This window comes from Cricetulus griseus, chromosome 2 (genome assembly GCF_003668045.3).
Source record: "Cricetulus griseus strain 17A/GY chromosome 2, alternate assembly CriGri-PICRH-1.0, whole genome shotgun sequence".
Classification (NCBI taxonomy): Eukaryota; Metazoa; Chordata; class Mammalia; order Rodentia; family Cricetidae; genus Cricetulus; species Cricetulus griseus.
Window position 1 is genome coordinate 38,439,839 of NC_048595.1, and position 26,855 is coordinate 38,466,693.

The 26,855-nt window shown below is 43.3% G+C and overlaps 1 protein-coding gene across 1 annotated transcript in view; it reads right to left on the reverse strand.

Moving 5' to 3' along the window:
* Agbl4 (ATP/GTP binding protein like 4) overlaps positions 1-26,855 on the reverse strand; it is a 1,036,629-nt gene that overhangs the window by 108,745 nt on the left and 901,029 nt on the right. The window contains exons 8-9 of the mRNA XM_035438666.1: positions 13,580-13,669; positions 3,526-3,640 (exon numbers count right to left, since the gene is read on the reverse strand). Of these exons, the coding sequence (XP_035294557.1) occupies positions 3,526-3,640; positions 13,580-13,669 (205 nt within the window). The remainder of the gene's footprint in view (positions 1-3,525; positions 3,641-13,579; positions 13,670-26,855) is intronic.

The window sequence follows — 26,855 nt, forward strand, 5'->3', positions numbered from 1 at the left end:
TATTAGTACTATAGTGTAGGTGTTTGTGTTATTAAATATACAGTCTAAGCTGACAGAAGTGGGAAATTGACTGTGTTTTTCTTTCCTACACTGGGTCACATGCTTCCTTAATATGGAGAAAAGAGGGGAAGGAGTTAGAAGAGGGGGAAGGAAGAGATTTTTATTTAGAACTTACAACATGCCCAGTACTGTGCTTTAAGTATAGTATCTCCCAAAGATCTCATAACTCTTTCATTTCCCACTGGCAAATGATGATGGAAGGATGGATGGATGGATGGATGGATGGATGGATAGATAGATAGATAGATAGATAGATAGATAGATAGATAGATAGATAGGCTATGTGAGTTATCCAAGGTCCTGGGGCACATAGACAGTGGATCAGAAGTTGATGTCATGCCTTACTAACACCAAAGCCCATGTTATCTATCACTCACTGACTTTCACAACTCTAAAGACATCCCCTACATCCCTCCACAATGCAGGGGAGTGGCCTGTGAGCTGCCTTTCCACCCCCATGAGGTGCTTCAGAGCAGGCAGGCCTGTCATGCTACAGCTTCAGAGTTAGCCAGGTCCAGCCCTGACTGCAGCAGGGTAGACAACAGGGAGGACAGCCCTTCATCCTTGCTTGCCCATCATTGGCCATAGACCTGGGGCAGGTTCTTTAGCTTCTCCAGGGCACTGAACCTCCAAAGGAGATGATAAGAGAACGAAAGTCAAAGGGTGCGAGAGGGAAGCAGAGACATGGCTGCCTGTGCTCTGACCTGTGACTTGTGATCTCACCAGCATCCTGTGAACTCTGGCTTTTTACGTTGCCCCAGAGTTCTAAGGGCCAACCTCCCTCCTTCCTTCCCTTGCAACCATCCCTCTGCTACTAAGCTAGTCTGAGTGGACTTTTATATTTGCAAGCAGAAAAAGCCTAACAGAGCCCTTCCTTCAGAGTTGTGAGGATTAGATGAAATATGTGTGAGGACTTGACAGGCCATTGAGTCAGCGAGCAGACTTCTTGTGATGCCATTACCCAAAATGTTTCATAAACCTAACATAGGTAGCTGGCTGTATGGACCACAGCACTTAACCTTCTGGAAACATTGAGGTCTATATTTCTCTTTGGGGACTGCTTGTGTTCATGACCATATGCACCATTATGGAAGGTCTTATAATGAATGCTGTGTTTAACTTCACTTAGTTCAGCATTTGCCAAACTTATTTTACTCCAGATTCTTTTTCCTGCCACACACCTTAGAAAGTTACAGCAAACCGAAGAAATACTGCTGCAGAGACAGCGTGGGAGGACCTGGCATGAAGAAACTGGAATGGGGGGAACCAGCATTGGGGGAACTGGTGTGGGGACTTCTAGGGCACCTTGAAACTATGCGTTCTGAGTCTTCATTACTGTTTTCCCTATACTCGAAAGCTGTAGAAACAAATTCTCATGATTGATAGGCTACTTTTGGCTACTCTGATCTGTTTTAATAACAGGATTAATGCTGTGCTTAGAGACTTTTTGCAACTCTCATAATAAGGAAGAATCATATATTGTTACTTAGGAGGACATTGGGAGTTGAAACTTCATCATGAAACTATTTCAGGGTGATGGAGCTACCTGCCCCCGTCACAAAATCTGGACCTTGAAGATGTATAGAAGGCATCTAATCTCCTCCCCTTCCTACACCCTAGCCATCCAAAGCAGAGGGAAAGGAGGCATGTTGACCAAGGTCATGGACCTATTTCTAGCTAACCCTTCCCTGGACAGCAGAAGATGACATAAATAAGCATGTGGAGCGGCAGAATTGACCTCTCTCTGACCACTGCAGCTCTTGTAATTAAACAGAAATGTTAACATAAATCAAGTGGTCTTTCCACCACTATTATCACTAACCACACATTCTGTCTGGGGAAGGTAGAACGGCATTACTCTTGGGCCTGCAACAAGCCGTAAAACCTGCAGATGCTAATGAGCCATCACTCCAGCCAATTAAGAGAAGAAGCAAAATTGACTTTAATGAAGGCTTCATGCATCCCATGGGCCTCTCTCAGACCCAGGGGTGCCAGAGAGCCCCTCTGGACCCAATTTCCATGGTTTTAGAGAGTACTAAAGCAGCCTTGTGTAAAATGGTTCTAGTTGGTTGTGGGGAGATCTTGGAATTGTCATTTATTTTCTTTCTTCATCATTATGGTCATCCCTTTCATTCACTTGCATTCATCACTTCTGAGCATCTATTATTTGCTAATTCCTGCTTCTAGCTAGTGAGGACACAATGACTGTCCTATCTTCTGGGGACTGTCCTATCTTCTGGGGACCTGAAGGTCAGTGGGGTTCACGAACACCTTCCAAGGGTGTAGCAACAAATTCCCGTGATTGATTGGCTTCTGGTTCCTTTTTTAATAACCAGGCCTGTGAGAACACAGAAGGCAGTTGCTACTTCTTTTGGGGGTGTGGGGAAATGATTTCTAAAAGACAGACATAAGCTGAGTTGCCAAGAGAGTTAGCAGGTGAATAAGGGATGAGATGGTTTTACAAAGAGGGCCCTGTGATAAAGGTAAAGTAGCAGGAGCCAATACTCTTGTTTGGGGCAATAAGTTTTGCTTGGAGAAGGGCAATAGGCTTTTCTGAGAGAAGTCAGAGGAACATCTCTGGGAGGAAAGAGAGTGGGACAGACTAAAGTCAGTGCAGACACAGGCATTAGGTCACACAAAGCCTGACAGGTCACATAAAACCTGACATGCAAAGCTTGGGGAGGATGGCTGTTGTCTTGAATATTATGGGCCTGATCAAATCTAAAGTCATATTATTTGGGCAGCAAAATTAGACAGTCAATTATCTACCACTATGTGGCACTGGGCGAGTCAGTTGTCTGAGCTGTGAAATAAGGCTATCTTTGAGAACTCAATATTCTTTTGGCAAATGATTCCCCTGGGCAGTGGAATGTTAGGTGGTAAATGACAGCTCTATAACAGGAGAAAGAATATTCAAGATATGGCACATGAGCTGGAGTGAAGCTAAGTGGTATGTCCATCCAAAGAGAAGCCATGATCTGGGCTGCTATTTTCATTCATTAATGATCTTCTAAGAGAAACACAGCAACAGATCAGGAAGCATTATAACCCTCATCTGTGGTTCTACAAAGCACATTCCTCCCTTTCCTTCTGATATAACTGCCCTGCTGGGGAATTGTTGTCTCTTATGCAAGAGACATTGAGCATCGGAGAGGAAAAGTGAGTCTCTCAAGGACATGGAGGAAGTAGGTGCCAAAATTAATATTAGTTCTTCTGGTTCTTAGTCTATCAGTCTGTTCAGAAAACCCCAGAAAGTGACTTTGGGTAGTTGTCTATAAATGGCCAAGGACATTAGCTGCACTTGGGAGGTAGAGTAACATTTCCTCAAATTTTTAAATTTTCTCTAATAGTTCCTCTAATGGTTAGTCTAGAAATGCTTTCTCAGGTTTATTACCTGGTTTCTTCTGACTTTCATACCCCCATACTGTCACTTTCTGCTTCTAAACATCTTCCCCAGTCCCTCACCTGTAGTTGCCCAGGTAGACTCCATCAGGGTTGAGCATTGGTGCAATCTTGAAGACCAAGTGTTCTCGTAGGACACGGGCAACTGGATGCTGACTGACAAGGAAGTCAATGATCCCTAGGAAGAGAGACCAGTGTGGTTTAGCCTCCAAGTGTTTCAAGAAGGAGAAGGGCACATTTTTCTTAGTCCATAAAATGACAAGAGGGCCAGTGACTTTTGGCCTCTGTCGTCAACTACTGTCTATATATAATTATGAATATATGATTAGGTATTTCCCAATGGGTTGTCCAAATATATCTTTGTTTCTAACAGAAGGTAGTTCAAGACATAGCATGGAGGCCTAGGGACAAGACGGGGAAGCACTTCATGCAGATAGAGCAGAGGGTTTCCAAGCATTTGAGCTGGGCCTTGGGGGTCCTGAATGACAGCAACAAATTCAGGAGGGTGCCATCATCACACAACCATAGGGGCCTTCCTGTAGTATCCCTTCTGGTAATGCTCTGCATCTATCTATAGGAAAGGGATTGCGGGACACAAAAAGCCCTCAGCCCTTCCCCTCCCCTCTGTTCTGTTTTATGTGTCTGCTTCTTCACTGGAGACCTGAACATACAGTCAAAATACTGCTCTAACATTCCATGAAATTGGTGTAATGCCATAAAGTGGTAGAAGAGTCTCCCAAATGCAGAGGCGACTTGTTTCATGCTGGATAAGAGGGAGCCTCTGAACTGGGCCCTTACAGGTCTTGACAGACAGGCATGAGGAAGACAGCAGGGTAACTAAGAACAATTCATATGCCCAGCAGCAGACACTCAGCTCTTGGAATGATAAATCACTTCAGAGTTCATTCCAAAGCTGCTGTGACCAGCAAGGGACATCTCAGTCTTTTCATTATGCCAGGCTGAGAATCCATGGGCAGCCCAGGGCCAGTTGGACATCATTTACTTCTCGGCTGACGCGGCAGTGGACCAGATGCCCTAATTTATTTGTTGGTCCTCATATTAGAGTTGCAGTTTGCCAATAAACAGGCAGGGTAATGATGCCAGGCGCCCTTGTTAGGGGCTAATAATTGCTTAATCTGTCCGCTAATTGACCCTGGCTCCCTGGGCAGCCCTCCATCAAGGAGCCAGCCGGCACTCAGGGCTGGGCCATGCTGCCTCAGAGAATGGCTTCTGGAAATGGAGGCACTCACCTCCTTCACAGATGAGCAGATTAATTGGGCTGCCAATTAGGCACCTAATAAAAGAATGAGGGAAAACAAAGCCAGACAGACTCTGGCTATCCAGAGCTTGCTTTCCCAGGTGGACTTGGGGCAATGAGAGGGTAAATTTTAGACTTATCACTTAGCTCGAAGTCAGAGTTAACTGAACTGGAACCCTTCCCAGCCACCCTTCTTTCTACCCCCCACCCCACCTCCACATGCTAGGGATCAAACTCGGGTCCTTGTGCTTGGGAGGCAAGCAATGTACTGCCCGACCCCTCTCCCCGACCCTGACTCTCTCTCTCTCTCTCTCTCTCTCTCTCTCTCTCTCTCTCTCTCTCTCTCTCTCTCTCTCTCGTGTGTGTGTGTGTGTGTGTGTGTGTGTGTGTGTGTGTGTTGTGTATTTACAGCCTGGTAGGATGGTCTCTACAAGAGGGACTGAGCTACATTGCCCAGAGGTTTGATGAGGCAAAGAAGGGCTGAGGAGGTTCTGGGTAGAGAGCCACCTCATGAAGGCAAGGTAGCAGGAAGGGAAGCATAATGAGAAGGAGCACAGGAGAAAGCAGGCATGGAGAGGCAATGGCATGCCTGGGCATAGTCAAACACATTGCATGGATGGGGGAAGCAGAGGGATCCAGGAGGCAGAAAAGACTTGTGAATATATATATTTGAATCTTGGCTGCTTACTGGCTGAAAGTGTTGAGAGATTGCCCTGACCAGCTTTCTCATTTCAATGGAAGGATGATACCTAATCTGTCAAGCCTCCATCTTGCTAGGAGACACCAATAGCTGCCATGACACCAGTCTTTGTTACAGCCATGATTTGTCGTGTCCTTTCCTTTAAGAATGTATCGTCAATACTGGGCAGGGGTGGGGGACAGGACAACAGGAAGGTGAGGAAGAGAAGGGAAGTGGATGAAGATCTAAAATTAAAGTCAGGTACAGAGATTCTTGCCTGATGCAATCCCCATCTGGCTGGGATGAGCTTTGCCAGACCAACCTTATATTCAATCAAATCTTATCTTCATTGTCCTTATTTCTCTTAGAATGCTTGGCTCAGGACTGGGCCTACAGTGGATGCTTAAAAAATGCCTATTGATGGGGCTGGGGAGATGGCTTGGCTATTAAGGGCATAAATTGCTCTTGTAGAGGACCCAAATATGGTTTGGTTCCCAGTACCCATATCAGGTGGCTCATATCCTGCCTGCAATTCTAAAGCTAAGGATATTTGATGCCTCTGGCTTCCATGGGTGCCTTCACTCATGTGCACATACCCACACAAGTGCACACAAGTACATAGATCTTTAATTACCAAAACTAAAGGTTTTCAAAGAAAGAGAAAGACATGCTTATTCATGGATCATCCCTGCCAAACCCTGAGGTTAGCTGGACTGACAGCCACTCACTCTGCAAATTGGGCATCCAAAGATGAATACAATTTTTTGCAGTGGAGTCCTGCACAATAAGACAGTAAATCCACACTTACTAGCCAATGTCCCAATGAGAGCTTCATAGAGTCATTAGAACCCACACAAGGCTCTTGACTCAACCAAGGCTCACAGTGGAAGGGGTGAGAAAGGGTCTTGGGCAACAGGCCAGCAAGATGAAAGGCACCAGGAAGGTAACCAGGCAGAAGAATGCTTACACCAAGCCTTGATGGCAAGAAGGAAGATGGCCTCCTTGGAAGCACACAGTTCTTAATCAGGGGCTTAACTTCAGGTTAAAAGTACAGTTGGAAACTGTAGTCTGCAGGTTTCAGTTCTTGGAAGCCATTCATTTGTTGTGTGTCCTTAATCTCTCCACTCCTTAGTTTGCCCAGAAGTTAAAAATGGGACAGTAATAATTATTAAACAATACAAAGACAATGAGTTGATACAAACCAAGTGTCTCACATGAAATAAGCATGTACATGTTTGATTTGTGGCTTTCCCATAGGTGGTGGGAATGGAGGAAAAATGTCAGGGACAAATAGGAGAAGCAAGCAAGGCTATATGAGTATGTGTGCATATATATATATATATATATATATATTATATATATATATGTATATATATATATATATATATATTATATATCATATACTATTTTATATGTGATATATAAACAAAAGTCGCTGGAGAATAACTATAGGGCTTAAAGCTAGGAACACTCAGGTCAATTCTGGGATTTGGAGAGCACTCCTAGCTATAGTATGCCAGGGGGAAAGAATCATGCTGGGCAGGCTCTGGCAGCCAGGAGGGATAGATGTGTGGAGAGAGCTCATTAGATATAAAGCAACTGGCATAAGGAGCCAGGACCAACAAGGCCCTTTAGAGACTAAAGTCTGGAGAATCTGAGGATACAGTCAGTGGAGGGGAAGTGATGCTGTCGAGATCATCAGAACTCTGCTCAAATCAAACAACTCTTCAGAGAATGACTGAGATTAAGCCATCAGTCTAAAAGAATGTGACCTCAAAATAGAAACTGAGTCTAGAAGAATTAGGAAGAGTACCTTTTCTGGGGCCCATGAGTTTGAGGGATCGAGGTTACACGTGCTGTACCTGCCTTCCCTTCAGGCTGAAGGCTCCAGGAAAGGACTGATCTGTCTGCTTCTGCCATCTCTCAGAGCCTTGGCGCCTGGCACAGCAATGGAACTCAATAGATGAATGTGAAATGATTGAAGTCAGAGCCTCATACATTCACTATCTGGACTGATTTGGAATGCTTCTGTCTCCATTTTACAGGCAGGGAAACAAAGTCAGAGTGTGATATCACTAGCTGACATCACTCATGGGAGCCTCGATGGGATCTAGACAGACCAGGTAGTTCTGTCCTGCTGGCTTCAAAGCAGGGCTTTTTCTGTTAAGGCAAGATGGAAAGAACTAGAAGACTGTTCACGTGTGTTTTAGTGAATGTATGCATCTGTGGGCATGATTTTCCCTGCAGAGAGTTCTGTGTGAGATTCATTGTTTTTTACTCTCTGCTCAGAGGTAGCATCACAATTGCAGTCACTCCAGACCTCTCCTGTCTTAATGTCTTCAACAAAGGCCAGTGTCCTCAAATTATGGAATCACGGGGTTCAGAGAATTAACCCCTTTGCCTCGATGCTAGGCTCTTCCCACTTTACAGATGTTAACTGAAAAACTCCATTTCATTTGTGACAAGCTGATGGGGCTGCAGACAAAGAAAAGGAAGGATAAAGAAGAACGGGTGCAAGAATAACAGCAGAGTTGGGGAGGGACAAGTAGTGAAAATTTTAGGTGGTGCTGGATCTTGATGGCTGGTGGTATTGGTGGCTGTGAAATGGTGGTGAGAGAGCACGTGTACGTACGTGACACACCCGTGCACACACACATGGAGATGTGCATGTGCACAAGCCCTCTTCCCTTCTCATTTTTTCTTGACAAAGTAACCCTGAGAAGTGACTTCCTGAGAGGACCAGTTCTTCTTTTACACACACACACATGCCCTCTTCCCTTCTCATTTTTTCTTGACAAAGTAACCCTGAGAAGTGACTTCCTTAGAGGACCAGTTCTTCTTTTACACACACACACACACACACACACACACACACACACACACACACACACACACACACACACAGGACCTTAGGTGGAGGGCACTTTGACAGGGAGCAGCAGGATGACCACTCCTCCACTAACTTGTATGGTAATGTTCAGTGTGTACACTTGCTTCTCCAGGAAGCCGCAATAGTAGCTGCCCACACTGAGGGGATCTTCAAACTGAGGGGATATTATTACACCATTTTTGAGGTAAGGATACAGAGGCTCAGAGAGCCGAAGCCTTGCTGAAGTCACCCAAACTAGCAGGCAGAAGTATTAGGACTCACGCCTGATGCCCCCCAGAGTGAGGCACGCCTTTCCGACAGAAGCATTCCATAAAACTGGGCTCATTAAATCAACAAGAGGGTCTGAAGAGGACAGAGTGTGCCTCAGATGGAGATTTCTTTTTGAGCTGAGTACCCACAGCCTTGGGAGTTTCAGAGAGGCACTCCCTTGCCCAGAGGTCAGAGACCAAGATCTAGGTCTGATTCTGGTCAAGTTTCCAACTTGCTGTGGAGACTCGAGGTGAGGATGACCCAGTTTAGGGCTTCCCCAAGGCAGCAAGGCAGAGCAGGTCACAGAGCGCCTGAGCCACTGAGGGCGGAGAAACAAGGCAGGAAATGCTTCACTGAGAGTTTGGGGCCTACAAAGTGGCCCGTTAGTGCCTCTTGCCGCCTCACCACTGCTGGGATTTCCTCATCACTATGTTCTAGACACCGCTGGTCATGGCTGTGGCTGTTAGCTTCTTCAATCTTTATAATGACCCCAGGAGCAGAATTCTACTGTTCCCCTTTGAGATAAAGGAACTGAGGGGCAGGGAGGTTCTGTGACACTCCCAAGGTCATAGTGTAATGAGTGGAGGTGCTGGGATCCAATCTCTCTGTCTAATAGGAGACTATGTTGTTGCACACCCTGTCACAGAACAGCATGGGAGCTCCTCTGTTCTCTCCAATTGTTCTAACCAGAGAATAAGGATTCTGTGGTCTCACAGGAGCCACAAGGGAAGCGGGATGATGGAAGAGTGGCCTAGAGTCTTCTACAACCAAGCGGTCTTCAGAAAATCTAAACCCTGCCATCCCTAACACCACCCCTTCCAGATACCTGTGATGACAGAACTCTGCTGTACTCCCAGAAGCAGGTGCACTAGCAGCTCGACAGTGAGAACTATGGTCCTGGCCAGATGGAGACAACCAGGTTTTCCAGGCCTGCTTCCCGCTCAAGGTCACTGAGCCAGTGAATGGAGAAGAACAGAGGCTCTCAGTCACTATCCTCCAGGCCTCAGACCTGTACTTCCCTGGAGCCAGGTGAACTGGGAAAAGGGACCAAGCCTTAGGCTCTGACTACTGGAAAGAACCCTTTATCTCTGCCCTACGGGGCTTGACTCATGATGTCCCCATGGAATACAAACCCAAAGTAGGCAGAAAAGTGTGAGTAATAGTGCCTGCCTTGTGCTGCCTCAAAGAAAGATGAATTGCTGTGTGTCTCAAGGGACAGATGCTGAGGCAAGGAAAGATGCAGAGCCAACCCAGGAGGTGAATTCATTCCATTTTCAGTAAGCCACCTTACTTTCTCAGAGCCTCCACAGCCCTACCTGGAAAGTGCACAGCAAGTGAGGTGGTTGAAACCCAGTGTTGTGCCAGGTACAAAACTTGACCTTCTAGCATTTCTCAGCCAGCAGTGGAACAGGGGATCAGGCTGGGGATCTGGCTAGACCCAAGCTCAAATCCCCTCTACTACTACTCACAGGCTGTGTGATATGGTGATATATTATTCATCATTTATTAAAGCTTGCCTGAGGGTACAGAAAGCAAAGCCAGACACACTGGTTAGTTATAGAGACAAGGCTGTGGTGGCACACACTTTTAATCCCACCACTTTGGAGGTAGTGATAGACAGATCTCTGTTAGTTCAAGGCCACACTGAGATACACTAAATTGATCCTAAAAAGAAACAGCTCACACAAAGATCGTCTCAGCACTTGGGATCACATGCCTTTAATCCCAGCACTAGGGAGGTATAAAAAGCAAAGGGTCTCATGTGGAGATATGTTCTCCAGCCATGCTGAGGAGAGGCAGCAGTCTGAGGCTTGGTGAAAGCTCATAGAGACAGGATCAGACCTTTCAACCTGAGGTAGAGGTAAGAGCTAGTGGCTTGGCTGCTTTGCTTTTCTGATCTTCAGCTTGAAGCTTGAACACCAATATCAGTCTCTGGGTCTTTTATTATCCGTGCTACAGTGTGACCTTGAGCCTTCTCTTTCCAAATTCAGTTTTAGCAACCCACAGCCAACACAGCCTTTGTTCCTCACAACAGACCCAGATAATGAACAACATAATCCTGTTTTACAGATGTGGAAAGTGTCCATTGGACAGCCAGTCCTAAACCTTAAATAGATCGTGCGTGAATGGGAAGGACACATGTACATAGATCACATAACAAATCAGGGTAGTAAGAGTGCTTTATTGATGATGCTAAGTTTGACATCTTTAATGTAAGCTAAAAGCAGAGGACTGGAGGGAGTGGGTTATGGAGGTCCATGGTGGAGCATTAAAATAAACCTGAGAAGACAGGAAGTGTTTGCAAAGTGTCAAGTGACCTCCAAGGCAGAGGGAGCAGATTTCCCCTCTGAGATTAATCTGTGTGGGGCCGAGTTGTAATATGGATGAGATCAAAGAGCTTGACAAGGACTAGACCATGGTGGGCTGTGGATGCCATACCATGAGGCTGGAGCTTACTTTGAGAAAGTAGTGAGCTTTCTACTTTCACGAATTCTACCAAGGAGCAAATGTGTATCTGAAAGCCTCTAGGACAACACTGAGTGCATCAAGTCAGCACCATCCAAGATCATTGTTCAGGATCCTCATCTGTAAAATGAGATGGTAGCCCCCTATACTGCTTACAGACATGGTGGGCACAGGGGGTTTGGCTTCCTAGAGATGAAGATCTAGATGGCAAGACTTACCGACTTTTTTACAAACAAGGGCAAAGTCGGTTACACTCAATCAGCTGGGGGAACAGAACTGCTGCCAAGTTTAGTAACTGACAGATGGCTTCGAGAAAGGGGCAGGCAGACCTGGGAGAGCCTGGGAAAGGTTATTGCAAGGACAGTGCTGGGGGCGTGGGGCAGAAGTGAGAGGTGAAGGAGTCAGCTGCAGTGACTAGGGCCTAGCCATGCAGCTGAGAAGCTGCTGGGCTCTGCCAGTCACATCCTCTCCGTGCACTCAGCCTCATCAGCTGAAAAACAGAGGGAGGCAATCGTGCCTAAACAGCATGGGAAGAAAGGGATCCGTATTTATATGCAGCAGGAGAATGAAACCCATATTTATATGCACAGTGCTTGAGAGTCTGTAAGGTAGATTACTACTTCATCCCCTGGGGTTCCCATGGGGACGAAGGTGACATCTGTCAAGAGCCTGGTATGTGCTAGGCATAGGACTAGGTGTTGTGTTTACATTTATCTCCTGACAGCTTCCTAATGCCTTCCTGGATAGTTCTGTTAGCTTCATTTTACATTCGAGGGATTTGATGTGATGCTGCAAGGAGGTGGTCTAGCAGACATTTGACCACAGCATTGTCTGATTCCCAGTCTCCTTATACTTGTCCTTGGAGCTGTGTAACCTTCAGAAGCTTTCTGCAATCCCTATGACCACATGGTCATCTTGAGTTCTCCAAATTTCAGTTTTCTCATATGTCAATACATAGCTAGCATTAGTCTCTGTGACATAGAAAATTAATATACTTAAAACAAACTACAATTAAAATATATGAATTCCTTGAATAGTATTTTGTACATATACAATATCATTCTATTTTACATGATAGGTAAAAATGAAGCTGGGCATGGTGTGCACATGGAGTAGCACATCACAGCTACTCCATAGGCTTAGCCTAAAGGACATCAAGTTTGAGGCCTGACTGTGCTACAAAGTGAGTTCAAGGTCAATTCGGGCAACTTAAAGAGGCCCTGTCTCAAACTAAAAGTTTTTTTTTTTTTAAGCACTACAGTTGTAACTCAGTGGTAGGGTTTGTTTAGCATGTGTGAGGTCCTGGGTTGAATCCCTAGTACTTTGAGGAAAAGAATAAAATACTGACAAGAATGTGAAACAGTAAGAAGTCACATGTGGCTGGCGGATGGTGCTGTAAAGCTGAATATTTCTAAGAAAAAAATTGGGGGGGGACTAATAAAGCTGAGGATGCACACAGCCTATGACCATCAATTGTATCTCCATGTTATTCACCCTAGGAATAATTTACATGTGCACACACGTCACATACACATTACAGTGTAAGAATGTTTGAAATAGCATTGTTTTCAAGAAATAAATATTGTAAACAACTTAAGTATCTATCCATCATTAGGACAATAAATAAGTAAATAGAACTACAGACAGACATGGAATATAATACATCGAGGAAAAGCATGCAAACTGGGGCACTACTCACCCATGTGGAGACCAAGTGGAAAGCAAGCCTTGGTGAATATAGAATGATGACATTTGTACAAAGTTCAAGAACAGGAAAAACTACAACATACATTGTTTAAAGGTATCTACAAATATAGTTAAACTTAAAGATGAAGATGACAAAAGGGCAAAAGTCAAGGTCATGATCTGTGGGAGGAAGGACGGGACAAAGAATTGGAAAGGCACGAGTAACTGGCTGCTTCTTAAATTGCTGGGTACCTGGACATGCACTGTGTTAGTTACATCTTACTTATTGAATAGATCTATGTTCGTGATGATGGCTAATTAGTTCCTGTATACAGATGAAGTATTTGACGATAAATTGAAATGCAATTACACTAAATTCCACTAAATAAAGAAATACACTAAAGCAGAGATATCATCTTACTGTTGTCTGTCTGAGGCCAAGGGCACTTCCTTGCTCACAGTAGGTATTTTAAAAGTTGTTAAGTAAATGATTGAATTAAGTGAGTGAATAGACAATATTTCCAATCCATAACCCTACTACCCACAAACATATCTAGCTTGGGTCAGATTTCCTGCTGTTGTCAACTGCTCAGGACAAATAAAGCTGGACAATATAGTTGACCCCCTGGTCATCCTTGATATAGAACAATAAAAGAATTTCCCTAAGCCCCTCTTGCTCACTTATCCACCCATCCATTCATCTGGTTTTTCACACCAACACTCAGTGATAAGCATTTATTGAATCAAAACTGGGTGGGTATGAACTGCAACCTCTTTGAAGAACTGAGGCGAATTGCCATGTGAGATGAAGATTTCGGGTCTGCACTGTCCTAAAGGTCACCACAAGTGCCTCAGCAGGCAGAGGACACCCGTGAGATCCTGTGCTTACCTTGGCACACAAACGAAGATGGTGTTTCCCCTGGGTGGACTCGTCCTGTGATGAATATCACCTTCTTGTCTGCCCCTTCTCGGAGATTTTCTGTAAGAAACAAGTGGAAGGAAGGTCACCATGGAAAGCAAGCTGAGACTGGTATGTGGGAAGGAGACAGCTGAGGAAGAGGCTAGATGGATGCTCTACTTTAATCTTTTTTTTTTTTAATCATTGGGTTAGAACTGTTAAGGACCAGCCATTGTTGATTAATCAGGTCTCCATCTATTTAATATTAAAATACTTCATTGCTTTTTTCTTTGTGTAACTTAGAATATTATATTAATATGAAATATTTACAACCATCTGAGGAAGCCGTCAGTGAAGTTGAATCCCAAACTTGTGCCTTTAGGCAGTTGTATATCTTTCTGAGTTTTAGTATTCTTAGCTATGAATTAGGAGAATAATATCTGTTTAATTTGGTTGTGATAACGAAACAAGGCTACATACCACATAGTAATAAACAAACATCCAGTAAACAACAGAATAAAAAGGCAGCTATTTATAATAGTGAAAGTAGCATTTTGTTTAATTAACCCCTTTTTGTGCCACACATATATATCTGTATGTATAATCATTCGAGCAACATGTCATTCATACTCCTGTTATAGAGGCAGAAACTGAAGTTATGCAATTGTTTAAGGTCACACAGTTAATAGGTGATATCAGATGAGATTAGATTTCAGGCTTTTGTTTTGGTGGTGATAAAGTAACAGGGACCAGATTTCTTTTATATTGAACAGCTAGAAAACTAGATCTTCAGGGTGGCTTAATTGTAGAACCCTGGTCTAGTGCATGGAAGGCCCTGGGTTTGACTCCTGGCATTGTGAAAAATAAAAACAAAAAGCAAAATCCCGATTTGGAAAACTAAATAAAATATACTAAACTACTACTTTTAGATGTTGAATAAGAGACAAGGGGTAGGACCAGATTTCCACGAGGAAAGGAGACAAATGCCTCATGGTTGCCCTGTCTTTCTCTGATGATTCCTTGCATAATGAAAAGCAGGGTACAATATCTTGAGCACATTATAGAAGTCTTCCTGAGATTCAAGATTAGCAGGTAGCAGTTTGAGAAGGCTCTGTGAATTCCAGTAGAGAAAAAGAGTTCCAAAAATCTGTACGGAGCCCTCTTGAGTCTTTGTTAGATCACAAACTCTGTGCATAGGTAGGATAAACCTTTAAGCTATAGTTTGGGTCTGAGTGTGTTGAAGACTTGTCCTCAGGCCTATGTTACCATTGGAAGATGGTAGAACCTTTAACAGGCCAAACCTAGTGGAGGAATATTGGATCTTTGAGGACATACCTTTGAAGGCTAGGGCCCCATACACAAACTCTCTCTGCTTTGCCTCCTAGCTTTTATGAAGTAGTAAGGAAAATTTTGAACTTTGGACTCCAAAGAATGAGTCGTTTTTGGTCACACAGCAAGAATAAGATGTATCTTAGTAGTGTGGCTAAATTACTCCAGAAAGATCCTAACAAGGCTTTAAAATCATTGAAAAGAATCAAACTTGGAAAAGAAACTTAACTGTTTAATATATAAAGCCCAACTCTTTTGAAGGAGAGATAGTAAAATCCAGACACTCAGCAATGTATGTATTTTGTAATATCCAGCATATAATAAAAATTATTAGATATATAGGAAAATAGGACCTGAATCAGATTCTGCTGTTACAGAAATCTAACCTGTATAATAAAATTCAGCCATTATGAAAAGATATTATATGTAATATATATTCATATAACAATAGGCAAGAATAGCCTTCCTAACATGAATGGGGAAGAGATACTCAGCCATCGGCAGAGAGAGGGTTGATTGGCATACAACAGAACAACAACCTGAAGGAAATTTAGGAAAAAACTGAGAAAAATTGGATTAAATGAGCCCTATCTATATTATAAGAGGACGATCTGGAGGGAAAAGACACAGAAATAATCACAGGCATTCTCTTACAATGGTGGTAAAAGGTTGTTTTGAATGTGGTTCATCATCAAAACAGATACACCAATGTTGACACAAGAGATAAAAATATTAACTCTTGAGGCAGAGAGATTGATCATGAGTTAAGAGCACTGGGTGCTCTTCTAGAGGATCTGGGTTTGGCTCCTAGCACCTACATGATGGCACACAACTAGTTGTAATTCCAGTTCTAGAGAAGCCCCTGTGCTCTTCAGGAGCCTACAGGTACTGCACACACATGTGCACAGACATACATGCAGGCAAAACACCCATATACATAAAAATAAGGTAAAATTAAAAGCAAATTTAATTCTTTTAGCCTAAAACTTGGAGTAGTGGTGCAAACCTTTAGTCCTAGCACTCAGGAGGCAGAGGCAAGGATCTCTGTGAATTCAAATCCAGCCTGATCTATGCATTGAGTTCCAGGCATCCAGGACTATACAGAGAGACCCTGTCTAAAAAAAAAATCAGCAAATAAAGGAATATAAACATTTTCCTAAAGGCTGTGGCTTGCTTGGTACATGGGGGTGAGAAGCAAGCACAGAGGGCTTTGAGTTCCCTGGAAGGCAGCAGGAAACATATTGTACAATGTACATGAGACTTTACTCTGTACACAGCTCTAAGCTGGGCACCTTTGAGAGGAGAGAATACATTATTGTCTCAAAGAAGAGTTAGACACTTATACATTTCCTGAATGGAATATAAGCTACTGCAGGGAGAAAATGGTGTCTACTGGTAAATATCTAATGTCTTCCCCAGGAGTCTGTTTGGAATGGGTACCAAGGAACTGGTCGCTAAATTAATAAATGAAAACACTTTATAGATATTTTCTCACAAATAAGTTTAGGCACCTGCTATTTCATTTAAATCTTCATGTTGCTCTTGTGAGGCTGGGTGTACCCATGCCACTTTACACGTGAGAGATCTGATGCCCACAGAAGGAACGGATACATTCAAGGTCACTTAGTCAGGAGTCCAGCCCTAGCTCCAAGTCAGAGTTCCTTTCTCTACCCTGTGTGCCTTCTGGGTCCACTAACATTATACAATCCTACATCTGCTGTAATTCCATCTCCAATGTACACAAAAGACTGGTTTCATTCTTTATTGCTGGCGGAAATTGAACTACTGTCTTAGTATTTATATTTCTTTTCACCTAAAAAATTTTAACCCCCCACCTCCAAATCCTTTTAAAAAGTGGTACCTAACACTGACCTCATGTTTCCCAGCAGTTCAGAAATGATGAATGACATTACCAAGCCCTCGGTGAAGGCTAACTTTATGGATGCCTCCCCTGACCCAGTATCAACTCAATTGCATTCTACATTTCTGCTGACCACAGGGAAAGGCAAAACGGGCATTCTATTTGCACACTAATTTTACTGAGCCCCTGTGACTTCATAAAATGATAACGTGGGGCTAATAAAAATCAAGCTTCCCTGGCACTAATATAAGCAAATGTTGGTGCAGGCAGGTAACAAATTGCTTTGTCATTTAGGAGGCCATAAAAGAGCATTATAATCATCTTTAGGCAAAATGGATGGTTCGCCTTTGCTTAGCTTTTGCCTTTCATTTGCAAAATCAATTTAAGGTAATGTAGCAGCTCGGAGGTGGTGTGACATGGGGCTGTCCCCACCCCCTCCTGTCACCAAATCCCCAGACTCTTTCCTGCAAAGACAATTAAACATATTCTTGGTTGAGGCAGCAGGGATGAAGAAGGATGTGTGCTTGAACAAAGCTATGGTGGAACAGAGTGCAAACAATGAGATCAGAACAACCCACAGGAGAGGGCAAAACCAGAGAACTAAAGGAGAGCCATCATGTTCAAGGGCACAAAAACACTTGCTTTGTATAGCATTCTGACTCCGTGCGTGTGTTGCATGTGTGTGTGAGAGAGAGAGATGGGAATGGAGGTATATCTTGTCACTGCAGTCCTATATCACACTCAAACTCTTATTCATAAAAAAAATTATTGAATACCTGTTCAGGTACTAGCTATTATTTACTTTCATTTTACAGAAAATCAAAACCAAAAAAGATTTAATCGCCTACCCTTGTTCTTATAGCTAATGACTAAGTGACAGAGCCAGAAAACCAACTCAGGAAAAAAACTGTGTTTTTTTTTAAATCTATGCTACCTTATGAAGTATAATAGCACACTTCTGATACAGAAATTAGGTAATATTTATTGGGTATCTATTCTGTGTCAAATATTTTACATGCCTGATCATATTTACTTGTCACAGTCACCCAATGGAGTATTTTCCTATTTTGTTATTTTATTATTTCCTATTTTATTATTCCATCCCTTTCTTGTAGGGTGGGCAATTGAAATCTGGAAACATCAAGTATCTTTACTAAACTTGCAAATGTAGAAGCCAGTATTAGACCTAGATGTTCATGAATCTCTTACTTATATTCTTGACCGCTGTGTCAGGTTGACTCTTGAATATCAAATAGGGTCTTTGGGTTGATTTCATTATTACGACCATTGATTTGTTGCCATTTCAGTTTGCAGTGTGACCAAAGCTGGCTTGGAGCTCCTTTGTAGTCCAAAGGTCTCCAACTCCATTTTCTCTTGCCTCAGCCTCCCAAATGCTGGGTTGCAGATGTGTGCCACCATGCCCAGGTACCATCAATTCTTTGCTAATCTCCACTTTCAAGAGGTTGATATTAGTTTCATTATGTACTAGGCTTAGACAGTTGCTCCTAAAAAAATGGAATACCATAAAGGAATAATACAATACTTCTGAGATTGGGCTATAGAAGGACTGTGGTCTTGGGTATGCTTGCTTACTTTTAAATCACTTGCTTCTGGGGACAACAGCTGTCACATCATGGAGACACTCAAGTAGACCATAGAGAAGACAACATCATAAGAACAGCCAAGAAGAACTTATGTCTAAGTGAGTTTGGAAGGATCTTTTAGTCTCAAATGACTGTAGCCTTGACTAAAACATCACTGTAATCTCAGGAGAAAGACATTCCCTCCCTGTCCCAGCAAGAATGACCCACTTAATTTTCCTACATTGCTGACCCAGAGAAACCAAGAGAGAATAAGTGTTTGTTATTTTAATGTGTGCTAGCATAAGCCTTGCCTGTCTATCCTCTACCTTGACATCAATCTAGACCTTCTAAAATGCCCACAGAAGCATGCTACTTCCATTAAAGACTCTTCAACAACTTTCTGTTGTTTTCAACCCAGCTTCATTAGCCTGGCACAAAATAGCCACATTCCTGTCCACCCTGTCCCACAGGCTCTGACCTCAGCAGTCTCCCAGGCATGACACGCTCTCTCACACATCCACTCTAGGCACATGTTTTCTTCCCTGCCTTGAATGCCAGCCTCCTTCTCATCTGTCTGGGTTCCTCCTACTCACTCTTCAAGATTCAATTTGGATGCACCTGCTCTGAGAAGGAAACTCAAGTTCACCGGGGACCTTGCTAGGTCTTCCTTGGTGTTACCAGTTAATGTTGTATTTTATCTGATTTATCAGCACAAAACATGTCAGGCTGAAGGTAATGTGAAAATATCACTGTTAGTGACAGTGAAAATGGAACAAGAGCAACGAATCAGAGTAAGAACACTCTCAAGGTGCAGAATATTTTATATATAATTCTATGAGAAGGTGTAGGTGTAGGAGGCATGCATCCAGCTTTCTTGGAGGAAGTGTCAAGCCAGTAAATTCATTTGGGTAAGCATGGGACTCCATGTGATCTAAGACACTCAGGAGTGTAGTACAGCCATGCTGCCTAGAAACTGATTCCAGCAGGCAGGAAGAGTTGGATGAGACTGGACAAGACATCATTCCAAGGTCAAATGGAAAGCTAGGCTTTCCTGTGCTTTGAAACCCAAAGACCCTCTTATGTACCTTAGCTCTCCCAAGTATAAAATGGGATATCTAGGTCACAAGACAGCCTTAAATAAGTGACTTCATGTTCATTTTTATGTGGCTTTGCCTTTAATAACAGGTACTATCCATTGAGTGACAGACACAGGATGGGGCTTCTCAGTAAACACAGATGAGTTATCTATCTTTAACTAGATAACTCTACAGTGGGGAACTGACCTGAGCTGTTAGCAACATCTATAACCTCTCCTCTCCCCAACCTGCGGCAATGGAAAAAAAAAATCCCAGGACAACACTGAACACTCAATGTTTCCGTGAGTACAAAATAGGGCCTAGTTGAGAACCAATCCCTTACAAGAAAGAATACACTATTCAAGGAGAAACAGTTTTTCTCCTTGAGAGCATATCAAATGGTTATCCAATACTAAACGGTCAGCCCCCAAGAATATATACAAACAAGTAACAATATGTAGACTGCACTGATTGAACAGGCTCTGCAGTGACTTTGAGTGATGCATTGGGAGTCCCAGGCTAGTGAGGAGGCAAAAGAGCTAATTCTGTGTCCTGTGCTAAGGGATGCTCAATGTGGCAGGGGCAGAACCTTGGTGGAGGTTGAGTTCTTGTTTCAGAGAGAGACACAGCTATGAGCTTTCAACCACCAGTACTCCGGAGATCTAGGACCTGGCTAATACACACAGCATGAGTTATGACAGCCTTTTAGCCAAGGTATCTCGAGAGATCAGGACAGAGCTGAGACCCCAAAGATGGGAATACCAAGGGCCATGGACCTACATTTGCTGTTAAATTTAGCATACAGTCTCTGATGCTGACCACATGCCAGACCTTGGGTTGGCCCCTGAGAACATAGAAAGGCATCAGAGACTGTCCCTGCTGTTCAGGAGCTTAAAGACGAGGTAAGGACATTCATCCTAGCTCTGGGATTATGAACCTGTACAACCGAGCAGGACAGCTCAATTAAAGTCTGGCTGTGTGTACTTATATGACCTTGAACCCTCAAATCTTTTATTTTCTCACCCAAAACATGAGGGTAATAATGGTCTTGACGTGACAGGGACCTTTTAAGAATTAAATAAAATGATCCAAGAGGTCTATGCACAACTTGTAGTGCCTTGTAAAGTGTTCAGAGCTGGAGCCTGACAGACATCACTTGATGCAGTTGCCTGATCTTCCAGGTAAAAGACAGGAGTCACTAGGCAGTCCATGATAAGACAGCCATGACTTTGCTTTCTTCACCATGTGCATGCTCAGCACCCTGGACACAGTAGGACAATTATGGACCTGGCCCTGTCTTTTGGTGTATATTGAGTTGTCAGTTAGCACCCAGTGCTCAGCTTTTGGGAGCCACCACCCCAGGGCTGGGGGAATTCCTGGTCAGAAACAGTAGTAGGCTTATTAGCAAATGCAATTAAATCACACTCTGTGCCCTTTAGCAACAAGGGCAACAAAAACAGTTTCCCCAGGAAAAGAGGGCCAGGGGAGGTGAAAGCTAGGATGAAAGTAGAAGACAATGTGTTCTAATCAAACTTGATAAATATGTAAATTAAAGCAGCTAAACAGTTGGCTTTGACAAATGACTTCTCAGTAATGGATTTTTCCACAGTGAAAGGCGAGAGTTCAGCCTGCCTGTTAGTCACAATAAGAGCCTTCTCTTGCTTTCTCAGCAATGTGGAAGAATGGGCCAGCTACTTGGGTTCTCTGTAACTAGGGAGGGAATTAATTCTTTTAGGATTTTAGGAGTAGATGCCATTACTAAGCACCTTCTAGATGCTGGGTACTGCTGCCATCAGTCCTCTAAGAGAGACGAGAGGCCCCTGTTCCTTAATTGGAAAGTCAGGAAAGGGCCAGACTCCAGAGCCTGAGGTCACCTACTGACCAAAGCAACCTTTGGTCAAAGAACATAAATCAGACCTTCCTCATGCTTTTACCCACTGACTCGACCGTAAGGTTTTCTCCCCTCCCAGGACCTGGCAGCTATGAAGTGTTTCCTTAGCTTTCTATGCAGATCTAGTAGCCCCCTCCTTTTGCCTTCATTCAGCTGATTCCAACTGTCAAGTAAGAGTCACATGGCTGAAGGTCCAAGCAAGCGGTAGCAATGGTCAGAGGGCAGATTCTCAGCATGATACAAGACAATTGTCATTAATTCTGGAGCTAGGGGTGTTCTGTGTTAATAATGAACCAGAATAACTGATGACAACAACAGTCAGGGAGAAGAAAATGAAAATAACAGGTTTTGGGCAATGTTGTATTGTCAAGTGTGTTATACCCACAATTGTCCAAGTCTCCCTGGGCTCCTGAGAACTACACCGTCAGGCTAAGTACATTTCCCAGGAAAATGCGGGTTGCAAGATTTAGCTTAATAGTTTTTTTTTTTTCTGTGTCTATGTATGTGGTATTCATTTATCCATGCTCACATGTATATGGGAGTGTGTGCCTGTGTATATATACATATATATATGTATATATATATGCATATGTATGTGTGCCTGTGTGTGGGGGTGTAAGGGGACAGAGGTTGATGGCAGGTTTCTTCTTCAATTCCTCTACACTTTATATATTGAGGCAGGGTCTCTCACTGAACCAGAAGCTTGTCTACCTAGCCAGCTCACTCAGAGAACCCCTTATGACAATCTCTGAGGTTGTAGACTTATAAGGTACACCCCTCCAGATTTTAAGTGCCTTCTACAGAATCAAAGGCCAGTCCTCACACTTGTAAAGGATGTATTTTCTTCACTGAGTCATCTCCCTAGTCCAGCATTGCAATTAGACTCCACTCTTCCCATCCATCTTTGGAGATCCATGTTTGGACAGAGAGAAGTCCATTCTCCCACTATGCTACATAAAAAAGACATCCTTCTGGACCCTGTTTGTGCAAGCATATACAGGCATCTGCTTCTGACTCAAGCTTCTACAAATACCTGAATTTTTATAAAAAGTTATGAGAATGGAAGTGCAAACGAAAATTCAAGTGGTGATGGTTTACAGCCTTGGAAAGACACTATTAATATAATTTCCCCAAGCAGAGAAGCAATATATGTGAGTGTTCAAGTGCTTGAGGAGAAGTTTAGAGTAGGGCAAGAAGTAACATGATCCCTGCTGGAGCAGATCTGCCTGCCTGATGCTGGAGGAATTGAGATGTGAAGAGTGTTCTTTCTGTCCTATTGAGATCTCCATTGACTTGTATAAAAATACTACTTTCGATCTCAAATCCCCACTGGCATCTTTATATAAGCACGGAAAATGCTACTGGGCTTTGGAGATTTCATTTAATGAAGGAAAAGTATTTCTATTAAAGAGAATAATTTTTTTTCTCTCAACACAACATCTTCAGAGGAGCCAGCGAAACTGAATTGTTCTGGGTTCTGAGAAAATTAACCAACCCATGCTTTACACAGCATGGGGCAGGGTGGCTGAGCAGACTGTGGACACAGAGAGAATGAATGCCAATGGCCAGGAAGGCAAAGGTCTGGGATAGACAGGAGTGGGAATACTGGTAATGATCCAGTCCCTGGTGCCCATGGTTTTTCAGGTCAAGAGCACTGTTCTGCTTGTTGGGGAGATATTTCTGTTGCCCCTGTCCCAGACACCACTTAGTTCCCTCCCCATATACTGTGGAAGTCACTGCAACAGCTTGTGGGACTCTCCTGCCTCCTGCAGTCTATTCCCAAGATGATGTTCTGGCTAACCAGGCAGTCTTGGTGGGGAGGGGCTTGTTTCCAATAATCCGTGCCTAACCAGGTTTCTCTTTTCCACATGCAATGGTCTACTGGCTTCCTCCCAATCACACTTCTTTCTCTTCTCCTACCTACTTTTCATGGTTCTGTAAGAACATTAGCTTTATTACAACAGGGATTTTGGCTTTTTAGTTGCTGTGAACCCAGATATAAAACAGCAGCCATCATGGGCACGTGTTGACTCCATATTCATATGAAGTTGGCAGATTGTAGACAAATGATCTGGAGAGGGGCAGGACTAACTACAGTTGTTGGGGAGAGCAAGTCACTGGAGGATACTCAGCCAGCAGATAGGTAAGAAAAGAAACCAGGTCCTAGAAGGTCCTGTAAGTGTTATACCCTGAGTTCTCTTCTGGAACCAAGATCTTGGTTAATTCTAAGGGGGGCAGATGTATGTTTGAAGGTGGGATATAAACAAACCCTTGGTGTAGCCATATCTGATACCCAATGTGGGTTGATCATTTCCCAGCTATACTGTCGAGGAAAAACTCCTTCTGGGTATCTCATTCTCTCCTTCAGTAAAATGAGATGACTGTAATATGCACTGTAATATGTATTTTTAGTATTAAATGAGCTAAAACACTACAAATAACCATGTTTATCACATGTTAAAAACCTCAGTGAACCTTGGCTGTTAGCATGCATTTCTTGAGCTCCCAAACACTTCCAGCCTGGAAATGTCACCCTCATGCTATCAGTCAATGAACACTATTCCCCTTCACTCCAATCCCTATTGCAGCAGTCCCTGGCAGAAGAATAGTCATTTGCTCCACCTGCCTCCCTTCTCCTTTGCTGACTCTGAGTCTTGAGGCAGAAGTTGTCTTCTTGCTCCTCTTTTCCTGGCATTCACTTCCTTTGTCTGAGACAGAGAAGGGCATTTTGACATGCTTATTTTGGTGTGAGAGTTTTTGAAATGACTACATTTAAATGTAAAATCATTTTGAAAATTACCAGGTACTGTGTGAAACAGACTTTCACACCCACTGCATGTCTGATGTCACTGTCTTTCATCTTACCAATCCCTCGATGTCCCAGCCTCGACCTACTACCCCACAGGAACCCTGGTCCCACCCTTCTCCTCTCCCTCCTGAGCCCCTGTGCCAGAAGAAAAGATGGGGTGGGGAGGTCCTGCTAGGACGAGAAGAGCTGGCTTTAAATGTCTCCTTGGCATATTATTGGGTACTGATTATTTTTTTTGAGCCAATAGTGTAATGGTTTGTTTTCTCAGCTGTGTCAGAATGTCCCTCTATCAAAATAGCTGTGCTAGAGCAGCTGCTTCAGTGTGGCTGAAACAAAAGGGGCCATGTCAGTATGATAGGACCTCTGCACAAGAAACCACCTGGCATGGAGCAGGCGTAAATCACATTTCCAATGCACAGCAGTGGGGGTGGATTAATAAGCAATCAACTACACTCAATGCCAACTTTCCCTGTGGTGATGACTTTGGGTTCCAGGGACGGTGTTTCTACTGTTGTAAGGATCTTAGATGTTAAGGATCCTGCCTAATATCATACACTGCCATAGGTGATGAGTAGAGCTGCATGGAGTCTAGTTGAGCTCCACTTCAGAGCCAAGATTCCAAGAGGCAGAGTGACTTGACCAAGGACTCCCAGGTAAAGTAACTTTTATGTTAGATCAGGAACCTGCCACCACTTTTAATTTTTTAAATATTATCATATCATTCCCTCCCTCTCCCCTCCCTCCAGCCCTGCCATGCTCCTCTCTATCAAATTCACTTAATTATTATTCATACACACACACACACACACACACACACACGTGCACGTATATAAATACAAGCTGCTGAGTCAATTCTGTGTTACTTATGTGTATTTTTAAAGGGCTGAACTCTTGGGATTGGATAAACATTTAGAGTGCTCATCTCCCTCTCTCAACAGTTTCTAATTGTCTATAGATCTACACATAGGGACCTGTGAAATTCTCCCTATCACATTAGCATATCAGCAGGTGTTGCCATTGTTGGGTTTTTGTTTAAACAGCCATCGAGATTTTGTGTGCATAGCTTTCCTGACATATCTACAAGACACAGTCTTGCAGCAGACATCCTAGTTGTTCTTTTGGCATCCTCATCCGATGTTTCCTGAGTCTTAGATACACGCGTCCTGTTGTATATGTACCAGTTGGGGCTGGGCACCCCACAGCCTGTTGTTCTCTGCATTGTGACTAGTTGTGGCTTTCTGTAATGGTTGCTATATTTTACAAAATGAAGTTTCTTTAATGAGGAGTGAGAACACACAGATGTGGATAAGCATTTAGAATGCAGTTAGGGATTGTACTGGTGTAGGAAAGTGACAGTAGTGGGTTCTTCTCTGAGTCTATGGCTATGGGTGGTTGTCTGGGTGTACATTACAAAGCCATGATTTCCCTCCTGAGTAGGCCCTAAGTCTAATTAGACAGTTGTTGGTTACTGCCAAGATATAAGCACCACTATTGCATCTTTAGGAATATCTTGCCATGCTGATCATTGCTGGGGTTCATAGGTGTCACAGCTAGGTAAGACTATTGAATATTTTCCTCCTTGGCAGTTTGCATAGTACCTTCCAGTAGTATGAAAGTTAGTCCGTAGGAAGAAGGCTTTGGAGCCAGACCCAACTCAATTCCTCCAAGTCATATAGTCAACTGTGTGGTATCTTCACCAAAAGGGACTCACGACTCACTTTCAACTTCCAAGAGGCAACCAAGCTATCACTGGATCCTGAACATTTTCATCCTGTTCCCTGAGCTCACAGCTCAAATTCTACAGAACATGGCAGAAATCAGAACACAGCATGCTTGCTTCTTGAACTTTAAGTATACTAGCAAATGTGGGCTTGGCTAAAGCTTGGATAAAGGAAAAGTGCTTGTCCAACAGATAAGCTGTCACTGTCCCATGTCATGCAGCCCACTGAACTTTGTTTATTCCAGATAAAACCTTTAGATTATCCCGGGTCTGTGTGGGGAAAGGGCAGATAACTTCTTGCAGATGTAGTGTACAAATAAGAGAAAAAAAACAATCACTTGCATCCATTTCCACATTTAAACAATTGATATGTCTTTAGCCAGCTAAAAAATAACCCATGTTAACCCATATTAGGAAATCACATATCCTATAGTCATAATGACTTCACAACTTAGATTATATACAGTTTTTCTGGAATAAAATTAAGTACAAGGGGCTGGAGAGATGGCTCAGAGGTTAAGAGCACCCGCTGCTCTTCCAGAGGTCCTAAGTTCAATTCCCAGCAACCACATGGTGGCTCACAACCATCCATTATGAGATCTGGTGCCCTCTTCTGGTGTGCAGATATACATGGAAGCAGAACGCTGTATATATAATAAATAAAATCTTTAAAAAAATAAGTACAAAAATTTAATTGACAGCAATTTGTTTCCAGAGGTGTTTTTATGGAGCAGTACTTTGTGTTTCAGAGATGGAACTCCTAAGAGTTCTGGGCCCTTTAAGCAGAATCTAGGAGAGACTATACACACCTAGGGCATATAGGAGCAGAGTGGAAAGGCCTGAGATAAGGCTCTGTAGCTTAGAGAAATTGGTGAACACAGTTTTATCCAAAGGGAGTCAAGGAAAAGTACCTAAGCCATGTGTGATCCAGGAAGGCAGTCTTCAATATCACTGATTTTAGAAGCCTTCCATCTGACCTTGTGTCTAAGGCTGATGCT